Source organism: Buteo buteo, chromosome 2 (assembly GCF_964188355.1).
Source record: "Buteo buteo chromosome 2, bButBut1.hap1.1, whole genome shotgun sequence".
NCBI classification, from domain to species: domain Eukaryota; kingdom Metazoa; phylum Chordata; class Aves; order Accipitriformes; family Accipitridae; genus Buteo; species Buteo buteo.
In genome coordinates this window covers 22253406-22272184 of record NC_134172.1, presented here as the reverse complement: position 1 = coordinate 22272184, position 18779 = coordinate 22253406, and the positions used below count along the sequence as shown (strand labels likewise).

General features: G+C 36.4%; 1 protein-coding gene across 1 annotated transcript in view; it reads left to right on the top strand.

The window, feature by feature from the left end:
* Positions 1-18779, top strand: part of MALRD1 (MAM and LDL receptor class A domain containing 1) — a 290404-nt gene that overhangs the window by 18741 nt on the left and 252884 nt on the right. Inside the window, exons 6-9 of the mRNA XM_075022465.1 lie at positions 205-348; positions 5233-5390; positions 12390-12482; positions 14714-14921. Coding sequence (XP_074878566.1) covers positions 205-348; positions 5233-5390; positions 12390-12482; positions 14714-14921 — 603 coding nt within the window. The remainder of the gene's footprint in view (positions 1-204; positions 349-5232; positions 5391-12389; positions 12483-14713; positions 14922-18779) is intronic.

Sequence of the window (18779 nt, the reverse complement as noted above, 5' to 3'; positions counted from 1 at the left end):
TATCTTTAGGGAATGATTTTTTAAAACAGCATTGTTAAAGATGGCAGCCTGAAATACAAGACAGCACTCAGTGATACACAACGCTTTTGAAGTAACCTGAGGCAGAAATGTTATCAAGTACTTTAATAAGCATATGTTTCTAATGGGAAGTAGTCTCATAAATAATGACTTCTTAAGAAGTGATTGTTTTTCTTTGTCTTTTAGCACCACAGACTTCCAGCTTTGAGCTTGGCGTTTGTGAGTGGCAGTCAGGTCAGCAGGCTGAGCCTGCTCTGTGGGCACGACTGCACGCTGGGCACCAGATTGCCTCCTGTTCCTTCCTGAAAGATTGGGGCAACAATACCGGAGGTGGGAAAGGTAAGTTAGTGCACAATTACTGCTTCTCATGAAGAATATGGTGCTTTTTAGGACAAGGTGGTGACCCAATGTAGAAACCGAACAAAAATATGAAAGTAATCGTATGTATTTTGTACTTAAATCCTATTTTGCTTTGACCATTTAGAAAGGGCACTGTGAGCACATGTACTGGTAAAACATGAAAGATTTTAATGTAAGAATTCCCATATAAACTACTAATTGATTTATTCTCCATTTAATTCTTTGTAAGATATCTATGTAACGATTTGGTGAAATTAAATTAAATCCATCTAAGCCCACAGTCCTTGTTTGTGTTTTTTCTTTTTTGTTTTGGTTTTGACACTTGGCAGTTTTACTTGTGTAGTGCTATGTTTGAGCATACAGTCAGGAATTTCACTTTAAACCTTTAATTAGAGGACCTGTAGAGAAACATTTATTATACAAAATAGTTTATTACTTTTGAAAACAATAAAACTAGTTGCAATTTTCAGAAGTAAGGAGCAGCACTTGTTTTTGAAGTCACTCTGTAGTGCTTGTCTATGGGTTTATGGGAAATGCTTTTGAAAACTTAATGGATAAAAATGTCTAAGTGTTGTAATGTGAAATGGAATTGCCTTGCCAGCCAAGTGTTTGGCTCGTCTACTGAGACTGCCTTCAAAGGAGTTAAGTAGCACTAGTTGTAATAGTATAATTTGTGATGTAGCTTTGAAGAAATGATAGCTTGGAGGTTACTGCTTGAACTTTGAGCCCACAGAAATAGAGTACATCTCATTGATAGCAGCAGAATGATTGATTAGGTATTGTTTTCATTTTAGAAAGATTTTTAAAATAAATTTTAGCATGCATTTCAACACACTTGAGTAACTATAAATCAAATTATAATGGAATAGCAAGTGAAAGTGCTTGAGTGTATACACTCTGTTGAGATGAATTTTTGCATGTTAACTTTTATGTACAATAGAGAGCATGTAGACTAATAAAGCAGATTTTTTTCTCATCTTATAAAAAAAAAAGAAAGAAAGAAGTCACACCACCTTTCAATTTCCACTGGGATATCTAAAAAAAAAAAAAAGAGACTTTTAATTTGATTTTATTTTGAACACCTCCCTGAAAGGTGGTGTATCAGTGCCATATCTTAACATGATAGCTCAAGGGCTAGTAATGGGTATGGATTTCCCTTTTATGGCAACATTGTGCTAACAGAGAAGATACTGAAATTCTGTAAGTGTTTTTTACAGGACCAGGTCACAAGCAATGTTGTTTGAAACAGAACACGTTTTGAAATGTCTGTTGTATAGGTGCTTGGGTATTCTATAAATATGCACAGGTAGCTGAGTAGGCTGAACATATGACACGAACAACTGCTTGGGGACATTCCCTGTGCTTCCATGTCATAATGGAAAAAAGAAAATGTGGGAAGAAATAAGTGTCAAAACAACACACAATTTAATTCATCATTAACACTGGAAAGTATTGAAAAATCTGAACTATGATTGCTCACCTCTCAGTACATTCAGTATTTCTATTCATGCAGATTTGTTGAGCATAAATGAAGAGGTTGAATATTAACTAAAATTCTAAAAACTAAAGAAATGGTATGCAGACTGCAAAAATGCCATGCTTGAGGGCTCAAACTTGCAATGCAAATAGAGCTTGACTAAGCTTTAATTTCTGATTTTGATCAAAGCTTTCACTACTATAAATAGAAGACAGGTAAGAAACTAAATTATAAAGCAGAAGTCTAGACAATTATATTTATAAAGAAAGGATTGCTTATAGGCTTTGAATAAGTGCACTTTCCTGGTATTCTTAAATTTAATAAAATACTTTCTGTCTTTGGCAGACTTTTTTTCTTTGTTCTTTTATTGTTTCTTTTCTCCAGTGTTGTACTGTAGGCACTTGCACTATAAATTTTCCTCTTAATTTCTCTAGTGTCAAAAGTTCTTACAGAGGTTTTATATTCCCCTGCAATACTGTTCAGAAAATACTTTGCTGTTGTTTTCATTACTGATATTTCCAGCATGCTATGTAGTTTCCATAGTTTCCTACATTGGATTGATCTAGTTTCCTGCATCTAGGGTAACACTTCTTTAATAAGAAACTAATGAAATCAATTCTCTGCATAATAAAGATTATGAGATGCAAAAAGAAATCAAAGGAAGTGCTGTGGCTTTTAAAACCAGCGTTTCAGGTAACTAATGATAAAAATCCCTCGTTTAAACAGGAAAAACCAGCCAAATCGTTAGATTATGTGATTCTACTACATTTCCCTTTTTTCTTTCTTTTTTTTTTCTTCAAGATTTCATCCATGACTTGTGAGTTCATGAAAATTCACCTTCAAAGAGTAGAAACAATGGCAGTTCAGATTTGACCTCCTCTTTCCTCAAATGGTTGAGTGGGAAGGTTGCAGGGGATTAGTTCAGAGACCAAACAGTTCTCTGCTGGGGAAGAGAACTTGCCAGAAAAGGAGAGGTCCCACTCCGTGGCTTGGTTTTAACTGAAGACTCAGTTGTTACTCTAAAAGCTAGTAGCATAGATTCAAAGTTGTGTAGTTTGTGAAATAAAAAAAACCTCATGGATTAAAGCAGAAGGAATGACAAAAGATTTGAGTCAGAAAATGGTTAAGATGGATCCATGCAGCTAAATATTTATAGGCTTTGGGTTTTCAGTGTAGCAGGACACAGGCAGGTTCACTAGCCCACCCCAGCTCTAAGAAGACACCCAGCAGTAAGTTGTAAGCTCTGCCTCTGCTTGGGCTCCATTGCAGTCTGTGGCTGATCTTTCCGCAGGACTTCAGGATTTTGCTTATGACAGACAAAATTTTTCCTCAAAACTGGAAGAAACAAGCCTGTCTATCTAAAACCTGAATAAGCAGCCACATGGGGAAAATAAAAGGCTTTATGGAAAGATATTAAAACACACACATCTCTGTGACGTGGTAGCCCTACTACCACATTGACAGGAATGAAGTGGCTTTTCTGGGATTCCTGTTCTACTTCTAAAAACATAGGGAAGTTTGGCACTTCAGAAACAGAAAGTCATGAAAATTCAAGAGAACAAGATGTAAAGAAGGTCAGAGAATAAACACAGTAATATGCTATGCAGTGTATTGGACTGAAGGAACTTCAGACTTTAGAGAAGAGCTGCAAAATTTGTAACTAATGAAGAAAAATGTTCCAAATAGCATTCATCTTTAGAAAGCTACTTGATTAAAAGTTGACTAAAGGTAATTAAAAAAAAAAATCCCTGAAGAAGGGAAACAAGTAAGTACTTCAGCATAGTTTATTGCCTGTGCAGTTAAATTCACATGGTTCTACTTTTACAGACTACAGAGAAGAGGGATAAAATAATAATAAAAAAATCAGTATTTTCAGGACAGGATTTTCTGGAGTCTTCATTTCTGAAAGTAGGCCTCAATTTGCCTCGTAAGCATTAACAATATTTACATAAAGCATATTCCCTAAAGAACAGTCAGCATCCCTTGTGGACACACAATCATTCTAGATGTTTCATAGAACTTTTGTTTATCTAGTGCTGTTCACTTGCTTTCTTATCTAAAAATCATGCCAACTCTACTTTGTCCACTTTTTAAAGATTCAGGAACAAAAAGAATGTTAATTATCATTAGGCTCAGAAAATAAAATTGGTTGGTTTTATAATGGCATCAGAGAATTCTGAAGTTAGATAAAGAACCAGTAACGTAAATTCTAATATTGATGTATATGTCTCTTCTGCACAAGGCAGTAGACATAGAAGTATAGATGCTTTGTTGATCTCTGTCAAACAGAATGTTGTGTTAAATCTATAATGTTTCCTTATGTCAAGGTTAGCAACCATGGCATGAAAATACAAACCTAATTCCAATGAAATTGTGACCACATAACTCAGCGTAAAACATTGCATAACATGAAGAGTAAACTGACAACAAAAGGAAAAGAATGTGGTCCCTTATAAAAAAAATTTTCCTTGTGAAATGACATTTTCTCCCTTCAGCTTGAAATAATCTGTGTAACATCTGCATTTAAGTTGTATTTAGAGACATGAACACAGAAACAGCAGACTTAAGACCTTTAATCAATCCTTCTTTATTATTTTAATAGCTGCTTCAGAAGGCAGCAAAATATTCAGTGACTCAGGAGGGGCAAAAAAGACCTGATATATTTAGTAAAAAGTATTTAGCTTTTTTATTTCTGACAAAAGACACTGTTGAGGGGATGCAGTAGTCTTTTAGATCTCTGTAGGAATGCTTTTATAAGGGGCACTAGGTCAAGATGAGCACAAGTTGCTTTTCTGTTTCAGATGGAAAAGCAATATGCTTCCAATGTTTTGTTGCAGCAGCTGTGGCTGAGAAGTAAAGGCCTTGATTATAAGGTGGAGATGCTACTGCCTCCTGTAGCCATAAGGCAGAATATTGCCCCCGCCACCTTCCTTTTTTTTTAAAAAAAAAAAAAAATAAATTTTTGAAGCATCTACAGAAATATTACTGTAAAAAGCATATTTTCTGGAAACTGTAGCAGAAGAAGGAAGAAAGCCATTTCCAAATATATTTATGATTAGGTATTGAATGGTTGTAAATGTAAGAAGGCTGAGCTTTTAACATGCAAAGTAACAACTTCAAGATACTATCAAACGATGTAATTCTTGTTTGCTGGGGCTATTGGTAAGTCAAATGAAGATACATATCTATCTTTTTAATAGGAAACACTTATATGACATCCAAGTCACATCTTCAGCATGATGGTCAGATTCTATTGTTGCTGGAATGGGTCTGTGGTTTAATTACAGGAATGCGGTCCTTATTTTCATAGACTGCAGGAAAAAAAAATGTTTTGTGAAAAAGTGCACCTTTTTAATTTTTTTTTATTTATTTTTCAGGCCATTTTGAGTGGTTAGAAGCTAATGACAACGCATTACATAAAAGCTCTTATCTAAACAGCTCCATGTGTCATTGCTCCAGCAAGATTTGCCATTTTCAGTTTCATTACTCTGTGGCAGATAGCAGTGTTCTCAAGGTGGTACTGTTTACTAATCAGGTAAGAAGAAACACACATTCATTTTGAAAGGATAAGATATGGCTGCCCGGGTGTTACCAGCCAAAATGCAAAGAAATATGCCTGCTAGCACATGCCTGCCCCTTAAGTTAGTTTGTGCAAAACGATTACTTGGTATCATTCCACTGATCTATGCAATTGTAAAACCTGGGTATTTGCCATCTCAGCTATAAACTAATTTGATGGGTGAATGTTCTGCAGTAAGACTTCAAGGACAAACCCCTTCTATTACTGAATTAAATAATTTGGTGATTTCAGGGGGGAAATCTATAGTAACAGATTTTCTAGCCTTCCTCCTGTTCTGGAAATAGGAAAATAAGTGCTTTTCTCTATAGAGACATACAAAAAACCAAAAGTTGCTGGCTCAGGATACCTGGAAATCTCTTGCTTGGCCACCTGATTTGCTTTGCCCATGTTTTAGAGCAGTAATATTCCTATTCTTTTACCTATTAGTAGATAAAATAGCCATGTCAAACACAAATGCCAGTTGAGCAATAATAACTATTTCCGTCTTTCTTACTTCCCTTGCCTTGCAGAGGCTTTCTGCGATTAGAATGTTCTCTTTTGAGTGTCTTGTTTAATAACTTAATATTGATGCTATTGTACTGCTACTTAATGAAAGCAAGAGCAGTACAGCTGGTCTCATTAAGTTAATGGCTCTCATATCTTGATGTTGGAGTTGAATTATTATCAACCAACAATACAAGTATTTAAAAAGATCCACTTCACTCAGAAAGGTAAAATGTAAAAAAACCTGAAGTGTAACACTACCAAGGGGTCTAAATATAGGACCAGGTAATGGACATACCTTATTTCTTTCCCACTGTGTCTTCAAGTATTCATGAAAACAATTCCAGGCTCTTGCTCATTTTTCATTTATAAAAGAGAATAGTTGTATTTTTCTATGACCCATTACTGTATGAGGAAATTGTAACATAATAAGTGTTCTGGTCCAAATGCATGGATATTTGTGCCATAGTACTTGCCAATAAATTCCCAGGTATGACACCCATGGCAACCTTGAGACAGAATAGTAATACTGATTGCAGTGGTTCACCTAAGGAGTGTCAATGGACCCAACAAAAGATTTTTCTTTCCTTGAAAGTAAAGCAAATTATGTGATTCAAAACCGTGAGAAAACTGGCATTTGAGTTCCCATAGAATTGGAAGCCTAAATTGAATTAATTGATAAACAGTTCCTTACATATGCATTAGAAGAATGTTTTAGGCAGTTATTTGTCCTGGTTTCAGCTGGGATAGAGTTAACTGTCTTCCTAGTAGCTGGTACAGTGCTATGTTTTGAATTCAGGATTTTTCAACTTCTCATGCCCAGCCAGCGAGAAGGCTGGAGGGGCACAAGAAGTTGGGAGGGGACACAGCCAGGGCAGCTGACCCAAACTGGCCAAAGGGGTATTCCATACCATGGGATGTCCCATGTATAGGAACTGGGCAGTGGGGGAGGGAATCGCTGCTCGGGGACTAGCTGGGTGTCGGTCAGCGGGTGGTGAGCAATTGCCCTGCGCATCATTTGTACATTCCAATCCTTTTATTACTACTGTTGTCATTTTATTAGTGTTATCATTATCATTATTAGTTTCTTCTTTTCTGTTCTATTAAACTGTTCCTATCTCAACCCACGGGTTTTGCTTCTTTTTTCCCCGATTTTCTCCCCCATCCCACTGGGTGGGGGGGGAGTGAGTGAGCGGCTGCATGGTGCTTAGTTGCTGGCTGGGGTTAAACCACGACATTATTACATCAGTTCAGTCCATTCTGTTTCGACAACTGCTCTTAGCCCTTTGTTGTTTTAGTTATGGATTTTCTCCTTCAGTCAGAAGTGTATTTATTGCACATAGACTTAATTAAAGATGATATGAGTTACTCATACTGCAAAATTTGCCAGAAAAACTTTAGAAACCTTCAGAAGCTTCTGCTGGTAGCTTCAAAACCAAAAGTCTACAGATTTGTATTTAAGACTTCTTAAACTGAAATGAAGGGAGGAGTAGCTTTTACACATTTTGCTACTGAATCGTTAGGTTGTTTATGAAAAACAAATGAATCTTCAAAGCTAGCCACATACTGAGAAACAGAAGTGAGAGACAACTGCTAGTTCTGACCCTGGAAGACAACAGTGCTGCTGTCCTGGAGGCTGTCATTAAAAATAATCTCTCAATTGCAAGGTCTGGTACTGTACAGTTTCCCTGCACCCCCTTTTACTACTTTTCTTGGTCTCTGAATAACTTTTGCTATGTTTCAACACGAACAGGCCTGATGCAAATGGAGACTGGATCACATTTAATGTACAGTTTCAGTACTGTTCTTAGAGGACAAGCACCACAGGTGTTGCAAATGTATCCCTAGCCTTCCTCACTCTTTCAAAAGAGAGGCCAAAATGAGTGAATGTATTTTCTAATATAGGCATTATGACATCAGTTGGAAGACAGAGAATTTAAATTGTTCCTGGGTATGAAAAAGGATAGGGAAAATGGACTCTTTTTGTCAACAGAAACCTATTGTTGACTTATATTTAACTTGCAGTCCATGATAATCTGCAGCTTTTCCTCTTCTATTGCTGGTTTACCAAAGTTGCTCTTCGTTCAGTACTACTGCACTGATCATTTAATTTTTCTTTCCTAACTGTGATTCATATGTCTTTGAACCTTGTGTTATTGGTTTGAAACTGGTTTTTGTATACTGAGATGATTTCAAATTCTAATGATGTTTGTTGGTGTGCTTGTAATTCCTCCCAATTTAGTGTTATCCACATTTTTTTTTTATATTTTATTTTTCATTCCACTTTCCAAACAGTTAGCACTATTGTTACGCCAGGCCCTGGAACAGACCTATGCAGAGCCTTTTTATCATTTCCTTGTAGTTTGATAGAAAACTATTGACAGCTCCTCTTTTAAATAAGGTTACGCTCCTATTTGTATACCCACTTTACAGTAATTCCATCTGTACCAAATCTCCTCAATTTGCTTAAAGAGCGTCCCATGAGATTATGTTAAAAGTCCTAACAAAGTAAAGTAATATCTACTTTTTCAAGTCTGTTTACAATGAAAAAAAACCCAAACAAACCAGATTACACTGGCTGAATGTGACTTGCTCCTCATCAGAAGCAGCTGATGTAGGTTACTCACTTTCTAATTCTCTAGCTGCTTACAAGATTTTTGTTAGCAATCTGTTCCAGTGTCTTATGAGTTGTCAACTTTCAGCTGATCAGCTATAATTGCATAGTCTGTATTTTTCCCTTAACTGTAATGTATATCCTTTGTTCTCCCAGCTCTCTAGTTTCCCACACATTCTCCTCGGGTTCTCAGAGTTAGTTGTTGATAGTCAGATATTCCTTCCATTATGCAACCTTTCCTGTTTCCCTTCCAGTTTCAGTAATTCTGGCTTATATATATTTGTAATATTGTTCTATTCTAGTCTGTTTCCATTCACATTTGGCAATATTAACTCTCTTACTAACATAAAATATTAACAGTATTGTCTATTAACTGTCTGATAAATTTTCAACTTTTCTGTGAAAACTGAAACCAAAGAAGGTAATGGTAACTTCAGTTTATCATTTGCCATTCATTACTTGCTCATTCCTCCCATTAAGTAATGGGCTTATACTTCCTTTTATCTTAATCTTTACATCTTGTATGGCTTACAAAACAGATGGAGATTAAACAACAAAAGATAATTTCAACTGGTATTTGTATGTGCAGGCATATTTGTACCCCAATGCACTAAAATTTCTGTAAGTTGTCGTGGTTTAACCCCAGCCAGCAACTAAGCACCACGCAGCCGCTCACTCACTCCCCCCCACCCAGTGGGATCGGGGAGAAAATCAGGAAAAGAAGTAAAACTCGTGGGTTGAGATAAGAACGGTTTAATAGAATATAAAAAAAGAAACTAATAATGATAACACTAATAAAGTGACAGCAGTAATGACAAAAGGATTGGAATGTACAAATAATGCACAGTGCAATTGCTCACAACCTGCCGATCGACGCCCAGTTAATCCCTGAGCGGCGATCCCCTGGCCCCCACTCCCTCCAGTTTATATACTGGACATGATGTCCCATGGTTTGGAATACCCCTTGGCCAGTCTGGGTCAGCTGCCCTGGCTGTGTCCTGTGCCAACTTCTTGTGCCCCTCCAGCCTTCTTGCTGGCTGGGCATGAGAAGCTGAAAAATCATTGACTTTAGACTAAACACTACTTAGCAACAACTGCAAACATCGGTGTTATCAACATTCTTTGCATACTGAACTCAAAACATAGCACCTACCAGCTACTAGGAAGACAGTTAACTCTATCCCAGCTGAAACCCAGCTGAAAGGACAAAGTGTTCAGCAACACTTTCAAAAACCATGCAAGTACACTCCTCTGCAGAAGTTAAAGGGGATCCATTAATCATTGTGGGGGAACAAATAAGCATTTGTTCCAAATTACTCTCTGAAATGAGAGAAGCAGGGACAAAATGATGAGTGCAGTTGCACAGCAGTGAATGTATCTGTAGAGAAATGTCAAAAATAATGAAAAAAGTTGTATTTTATAAATGGAGTTGATAAGAAAAAGTCACGATTGTCTCTTCCATCCTTCAAATATGAGTAGCGTTATCTCCAAAAAAAAAAACATTGCAGGAAAAAGGAACAATTCTTGCCCATTTTAGCTTTACAAAAAATTGTTTATAGATCATAATATATCAGAGTAAGGGGAATAGAGTGAAGGTATTTTGAGCAACTGCTCCCCTGCATCACCAAAATAAATCTTGAGGGAAAGTACTGGAAAAGCAATACATTCAACATTTTAAAAGAAGGCTAGAGACACAAGGAATATGCTAGAGGGGTCAACCCATTTGTACCAAAGAGGTAGAAGAATCTGACAAGCAGGATGAATGCTACAGAGAAAACACTGTGAGGAAGGGAAATAGCATTATTAGCTTATTAGAGCTGTATAAAATAAGAGGTTAACGTCTGTTGCATGGAAGAAAAGGTAGTTTAAAAAGTTGTTGCATCTGAAGTGATTTACAACTTTCAGTGTAAAAAACAGCCCTAGAAGGTCTGGCTACTGGCACATACACAGAAAACTCAAGTTTACTGCTACAAGTTTTTTTTTGTTAAAATAAATTTGGGAGGAAGATGGTCATGGGGATGGGTATCTAAGCTGTTAATTGAATGTCAACAAAATTATAGTATCCAGATGCATCCAATCAAATAAACAGCAAATGTAGAGTGTTCCCACAAGGTTTATAAATGTGTTTGGAGGGTTTGTATATGTATGTATGGGGAATACATTAACTAAAATATTTATAAAAGCAGACACTTAACCACAGGCTATGGTTTTAACCTGCCATGCAGTATGGTTCCTAGCATATCATCCTTTTCTGTGTCTTACATGGGGCTATTGTAGGCTAATAACGTTAATAGATTTTCTTTGGAAGCTAAATTATTTAGTAAAATGAAGCAAGTTTTATACAGAATGAAGTGTCCTCACTACTGAAAGACTTCTGCTGAATATCTATGACATGAACAAGTTGACGAATACTTCTATCCTACACTGATGCAGAAACTCACAGCTGACTTTTATTTCTGAAATCAAGTATGTCGTGTGGTTTATCCAAATTTGATCTCTTTTGTCATTTAGTGTTTGGAATTAGGGTATTGGCTTGGGCCTGTCTTGCAGTTTCCAAAACTGATCTTTGAACACATATTCAATAGAGATTTATTCTTCCAGCTTTGTTGATGTGTCATAACAGTTGAAGCCTTGGTAGGAAAAGAGCATAAGTAATTGGCGACTCATCACAAATCCATATCAGTGGTGTTCTGCTGGCTCAGACCTCTCAGTCTATCAAGCAGTAGACAGCATCTTCTTCCTCTTTTTTATATTGCAAGACAGGAAAAAAGATAACTGTCCTTGTCTGTAGTATTGATAACATTTCACATACCTATCATATCCCCTTTTATTCATCTCCTGTAAGGTAAACTGTTTCTATCCTTTCAATTTCTCTCTGTACAAGAGACTTCCCATTTCTCCTATCCTGCTTCACATCTTTTTCTGAACTGCCTCTAATTCTGTAATATCCTCTGTGGAAAAGCTATGACCAGTACTTTGCACAGTACCCTAAAAGGGGTCTCACTGTTGATACTTGTAATGGTAAGTCTATTTGTTATGTGTAGCCTATATTATCTTCTCCTGTATTTTTTTCTGTCTTTCTGGTTTTGTTCTATTTTGGGGCTGATTCTTGAAAAGGCTTTCTTTAGGGACGTGGAGTTCACATTGCTACATTTCTTTTCTTTATACTGGCCTTAGCATGTTCCAGTTAGGATTATGACCAGAAGCAGAATAAGCATGAGCTGTTTTTGTCAGATTATTGAATCAAAAGGGCTTGGAGTGCTTCCATAAAGGGAGCCTTACCATATTGGGCACTCTTGCTGTTATCCTTAGGAGGTGAAAATGGGGACTGAGGTAACTCAGAACGTGACTAGGACTTGTTACAAAGTACTCTGCTTTCCTGCTTTACAGATTAAAAAAAAAAAAAAAAGTTTTTAGTGCAGTTGATTGGGTAATTTTGACAGACCCTAAATTCAGTTCTAAGAAAACTAAATCTAATTATAACACAATGTAATATAAGCAGTTATTTATGAAAAAGAAACTAATGTAGAGAGCACCATGGAAACATACTGTTAAATTCAGCAGCAACATGGCTTAATTTACATGTTAATTCACCTTAATTCTACCAAGCCGACTCTTGATAATTACATTATTAACCTGTTTAATCACAGTAAACATGTCTTGTTTCCTTTCTCTCCCATAGAGCTCAGTGCAAAGATTGCAAAAGAGCATGTGAAGCTCTATTTCCTTACATAGAGTAACTTTGTATGTAGTGGTAGTTTGGTTAGGATATGAAAAGATCAAGGACAAAAAATGGCCTTGAAAATTTATAGAGGAACAAAAAGTAGCTTTATAATGTCATATTCTACATTTTACAGGAGGAACATGTCTTGTGGGAAACCAGCATCATGACTAAGAAGGAATGGGTCAAAGTGGATATACAGCTACCAACAAGGCTAGAAAAATTAAAGGTATGAATGAAAAAGGCACATGCTCAATTTTTTGAAGATGCTTTACCTTATTGTTTATAAAGCTTCTATGAAACTTAAAAAATTATGAAAATGATACATATTCTGAAGGTCTTGCTGTTCTTCATTGCTTCAATGTGAGTAAAGCTCTGGTTATAGCTCAACAAAACATCTACAAAAACATCACGTGTTGAAGCTGCTGGTCTTTAATAACATGCACGAAAATAAATATAAACCTCACCACATTTTAGTTAGCCATCCAAGTCCATCTCAAGTGTTGCCAAGTCATTTAAATATAAATGCTATTAAGTGAGATGATGTGAATGATTTTTGTGGGATTTTAGTGAAATTATGCAAACCAGTAATTGTTAAACTGGTAATTGGAAGAGAATATCTTCTCCCTGAATTTTCAGGCATAGAGAAGAACACAAAGTTGCAACTACTTAATTCTTAAGTAAGTTTACAAGTTTCTATTTTAAGTAATTTTACATTTACATTTATTTTTCATAATTATGTAAATAACCATCATATTTTACTGTCTCAACAATCAGCTGAAAATGTAATCGCTGTGAAAGGACAAAAACTAAGCCTGCTGCTGGAATTGATGTTTTGACGTATATTAGAATGAATGCATTTCAGCAAGTTAGTAGGTTATAAGTACCTGTTGTTGCCTGTCTCTCTTTTTCCTCACAAGGACAGGTGTGGATAAACAACCAGATGGGTAATAAGACTATCTATAGTATCTAAAAAAAACAAAACCAAAAGGCTGCTAAGGTTGTATGCATACATGTAGAAAGCCAAATCTATGCAATCTTGTACAAAGGCAGCAAGGATCACTTGTACTTAGGGGAGGAAAGATACTATCTTTAACTATATGACTATGTAATGTTTTCAGCGTAGCATTCTGCTGTTTGAACTGGTAGAGAATGGAGAATATTTGTTATTTTGAAGAAATTTTCTCTGGTGGAAGATAATGATGTATATAATTCTTATTTCGTAGAAAGAAAAATGCGTCTTGAGATTTCACTCCAACCTAATTCCCAGGCTTTGTGGAGTGTGTTAGACCCTTCTGCTTATGCCCCAAATCACGCCTGTTCTAGTTTCCTTCTGTTTTGGTGGATACTCTTGTCCAGCTTTCCTTCCACTGTGCTCCCTCCCTCTTGCATGTGACTACTTTCTGAGACTTGTGCTCTGGTCATGTCCCAGTCTGTCAAAACCCACAACTCTATTTTTGATTTGTGCCTCCAACTTCCGCTCTTGTCTCTTGGTGCTTTCTTTCATTGCTATCTTCATTTTTCTGATGAATCCAAGCTTGCTTCCTCCTGTTTGCTGTTTTAGCTCAGGTAAAAGAAACTTGGAGAGCACAAGTGGGGTAATCTCCTTGCTTTGAGAACAAGCAGACCTGGGCTCCACAGTGCCCAGGAGCAAAAGATGTTCTTCTGAAACTTCAGTGCTCTAAATCAGCTTGTGTAAAATCTGGTCAGCGCAAGGGAACTCAGAGAGACAAATGCTCCGCGAATCTCTATGTCTATGTCAATAGCAGTAAAATAAGCAGGGCCAGGGAACAGGCCCAAAATTGGTATGTGATAGTCCATATAATTAAAACATTAACATGCTCCCTAGCAAGGTTTTGACCCAAGAAAATTGGCCATCTCCCAGACAGTGCCTGGAACAGTTCAAGGGTTACCAGCAGGCAGGGACCAATCCCACTGCATAGACTGGATGCAGCCATGTTATCTTAAGTAATGAAACAGGTATCAGTTGTTAAGCTATGCTGTGCCAACTGGTGTCCAAGGGTCATCCCTAGCCCATTTTATTCACTTGTGAGTGTAACTGAAAATTTTTCTCTTGGGCATCTGCAAAATGAGGTTCTGAAGAGACTTCAGAGCAGAAGATGGAGTCTTTAGGATATTACATTTCTGGTCACTCTTCTAAAACACAGGGGCACTGCAACTTTTTAGCCAATGGTTATGAGATTAGGAGTTTTTTTCTTTAAAATAGGCTTTTACTTACCTTCATTCTTGGAATTTGTCAAACCATTTTAGCTGAAAATTTTCAGAAATTTCAACCTGAGGTAGTCATACAAAATTTTCAGTTTCTGATTTGAAATCTGTCATGGTTTTGTGATGGAAAGTATGCAGTGCTTTTTACACGTAGAACATTACTGTTTTCTGGAAAAAAAAAAATCAGTTTCTCTCTGTTAATATAAATATTTTAATTGTGACAATCCACAGCTGATGTTTAAAGGAACACTCCAGAGCAGGGCAAGTTTCATTTGTCTGAATAGCATCCAGCTTTTGGACACTACACCATCAGAGCCACCAGGTTTCTGCTCCTTAAAAGAATTCACCTGCACTGATGGGCAATCTATGGAGCCTGGATCAGCCTGTGACTCTCACCCAGATTGTTCTGATGGCAGTGATGAGGATCCAGCAGCCTGCTGTAAGTCAATTGCATTGCACAGGACACTGTCCTCAAGAGTACTGCAAAACCTAAAGAGGTCTATCCAACAAAAGGCTAGAAAACTTATTATTTATTTGTTTCTTTCCCCCAGAATATATAATGATGTACAGGCTATGACAGTGCTAAATAAATAATAAATGCTATGTTCATAGCATTTTCTGTCATGCATTTTTATTCTGCCCATTGCTTTCAATTTCTCTGTCTGGCCTTAGCAGTATGTTTTGGATCCAAACAGTAATTTTTGAAGTATCTGTAGAAATGCAACATGTCACATATTTTTGCTTAAATGTATTCCCTATGTACAATGTTTATAACTTCTACTTCCCTAATTTGAGAGGTACTGAAATCTGCCTTGGGATTTGTTGTTTGAATGCTTTTCTACTTTAGATTGCCTGTGAGTTACTGTCAGAAAATGCGTTAGGTGACATGATATTTGCATGGTGAAACAAATCACCACACAAATTGGCTACAATTCAGAAACTAGATCTTACTCATGATATTTTCAATTGAAGGTAACTTTGCTTAGAAGCCAGAGTTTCTACTGTACAATCAAGAGTAAAAGAAAATAATTAAAGTTACAGGAAGATGTCTATGATAATTCTGAAACATTTTAGATCTCCATGTGAAAGTAGCTTTAGAGACCCTATTACTTCTAAAATGAATATGATACAGTGTACATCTATATGTATGTTTGTTTGCGGTAGTAACACTTAAACGTGTGTTGCACATGAAAACCGTGCACATATTTAAGATATTGGTGATGATATATATTGCTGCTGAGAGGTGCGAATTAAAATTCTGTGTGTCACTCAAGATAGCAGGATGAAGAACATTGATAATGTTTTATTTTTTAATTTCTTGAGAAGACATTAGGAACTATTGGTGACTATGAGCTTTTTTTTTAACTTGCAGTCTGAACCTTTAATCTTTTCAATTACTTAAATAACCACGCAGGAGCTATCTCTGAAACAAGTAATATGTGCAAATGTTGAAATAACATTTTAAATAGGAAGGTTTATACTGCTTTATCTCTGGGTGGAATCTAAGCCACCGTTAAAGTCTATAGGGGCTCCCTCTCTGACATCTGTTTTCCTTTTTTACAAGACTTGACCCTGTGCAGCTAGCTCTGTGTGCTCGCTGGTAGGAGTGCAGAGAGTCCTCTCACACTCTTTAGGAGGAGGAATGGAATGGAAGTGAATAATACTTTATAAATTGGACTTTATTTCTCAGTGATATAGTGTTCCCGCTTCAGTAACAATGTGAGGGAATTGTGGTGAATAATGACTGGGAATATAGAGGAATAATTTTAAGGTTTAAAAGGAGGATGAAAATAATTGTCGCAGTTGAAGGGTAGCTGTTAATAGTACTACACAAAGTGAAAATAAAGATAACTCTAAACACAGGCAATTATATTCTGTGTGCAGTGCATTATACTTTCTTATTTTATTTTTACCTCTGGGCCTCAGAGGCCAGACATTGGCATTGGGCAACCAAAATATTAACAAATAACCTAGATATAGTCAGTATTTTAGAGTTAAAGGAAGATTATAGTGGACTCTCTCTTGAGAATATTGCTTCTGTCATGTTCATGTGGATGGGTCACAAAAACTGGAGAGTGGGCAGAAGAAAGAAAAGTCAGAATGGCGTGGGGGGGGTCTCAGTACCGTCCTTTGTGGCATCTCCAGAACTAGGGTGCTGGGGCAAGGACTGACAGAGGCCCAGCCAGGGCAAAACCCTCTTCAATAGCTCTGCCTAGTGCTCTACTGTCTGCTGCTGCCTCTGCGGATAACTTTGGTTTACCATGTGGCACTGATTCTCTACTAGCTCCTAGTGTGTTTCAATTTAAAGAAAATACCACTCTCAGCTGAACCTGGGACATAGGGATTGTGTGCTTCACTCTGTGTCGAGGCATTCGCAGGTTGAAGATGTATCATTTTGTTGGAGTAGTGCACAAAAGTATACTCATCCTCTCAACAAAGGGTGAAAAAAGGTTCTTTTCTAAAATATAAGTAACCCATAGCAGTTGCATGTTGCTTTCACTACTGGCTGAGAAGAAAGAAAAAAAAAAGCCATCTTTAAAATAACAATAGCTGTTTTTAAAGTTGGTCCATTTTAATGGCTAATATTGTCTTGGATACTTCACACACTCCTTCTCAGGAAAGAGGACCCTAAATGTGGAATTTAGCTCTTCAGCAGTTTGGTCGGCTTAGAAGATTCATCTTTCTGACACTTTCTGCAGTCTTGAACAAAAGAGAAGGGAAAGGGAAAAATCATCCTTTATTTCTGTCCTTTGTTCTTTTCCTCCCATTATGTACCTTTTCCACATGATCTTGAAATTGTCCTCCGTGATATTTAGAGTACACTACATTTATTCACATTAATTTTCAGTAAAAATCCCTATCTGGTACAATAATGCATATTTTAGCCTCTATTCTTTTAGAAGTTTTAGCATCTATCCTCGGACTCATCCTCAGTAGTTTCCTTTGATGAAGTACTCTCATGTACTGAAAGAGCTGACAGATGTCCATACTGAATGAAGGCAAAGGCAGACAGCTGTTACTTAGCAATGTGAAGGATTTCCCTCTTTGTGGATTTTCTTTGCTTTGTTATAATGGGGAAAGAAAAATAATGTTTCAATTTGCTCATGTTAACTTGGCATGAATGGTCTTATAATAACACAATTTATTACAAGAACAAATACATATATGATTTACAATGCTGCTTAAACTTTCTGTTTAATCTCTGCCCATTTATATAAATATATATTTAAGTATATGAGACTTAAAAGTCTCAAAAATTTAGGAACTTGTGCAGGAAACACTTATGCACATGATTAACCACCTTTATTTGAGTAGTTTTGTTGAAATCAATGAATCTAACAAAGTGACAAATTATGAAATTAATGTTTTTAGTATTAAATTCTACATTTTCATTATGTCTTATTTGACATCACTTATTTGAGATCAATTTCTTATTTCACAGTGACTGACAATAAATTATCAAAACCTAGTTCATATGTTCAAAACAGAGAAAGCAAGATAAAGTCCTTAAATAATTTGAAGGATTAAAAAACCCCCTTTTATGCTGATGCCTTTTCTTTATTTCCTACCTAATATAAAGGAAGTTTTGCACTGAATGTCATGCCAAATAACAAATATTTCAAGTACTATACTTACTCTTATTATACATTATTTATATGTAACAGACACAATACGGATAAAAACATCACAAATGAATCAGCAGCTAGCAATCCTAGCAACTTGGCACAAAGTCTAGGAAGTGCTTGCTATTTTCAAGTGATATCACGGTTTGACACAGTAGTGTTTCTGGAAATTGCCTACTCATCAGCATTCATGTAGATTCAAAATGATTGCAGGGTGGGACATCCTACAGCTGTTTCTGAAAGAACATCACCTTCCATTTAGCCTAATTAGAAGCTTCCTTAAAACACCTGTCTAACTCTCCTGGTTTTAATTTTGCATCTCTAGTACTAGCTTAAATATTCTCAGCCTTTCATAGGATTTGCATAATTTATGAACAGAAAATATGTAGAATGAAGGAAACCTATATAATTTTAAAGCCATGCACTTTTTACTGCATTTCATTTACAGTATAGCAATTTACAATTGCAAATCCTTGAAACCTTTTACAGCAGATGAAAACATATGTAAATCATTTTATTACCATTCAACTTTAAAGTAGAAAGAACATTTTTTAGTCTGAAATGTTTGTTTTACTACACGTTTATGTGTTTCCTGTGACACACTAATTGTCTGGAATTGTCAGGATCTGTCCATCAATCTTGTATGTACGTGTGGAGAAAAAGAAGCTGCACCC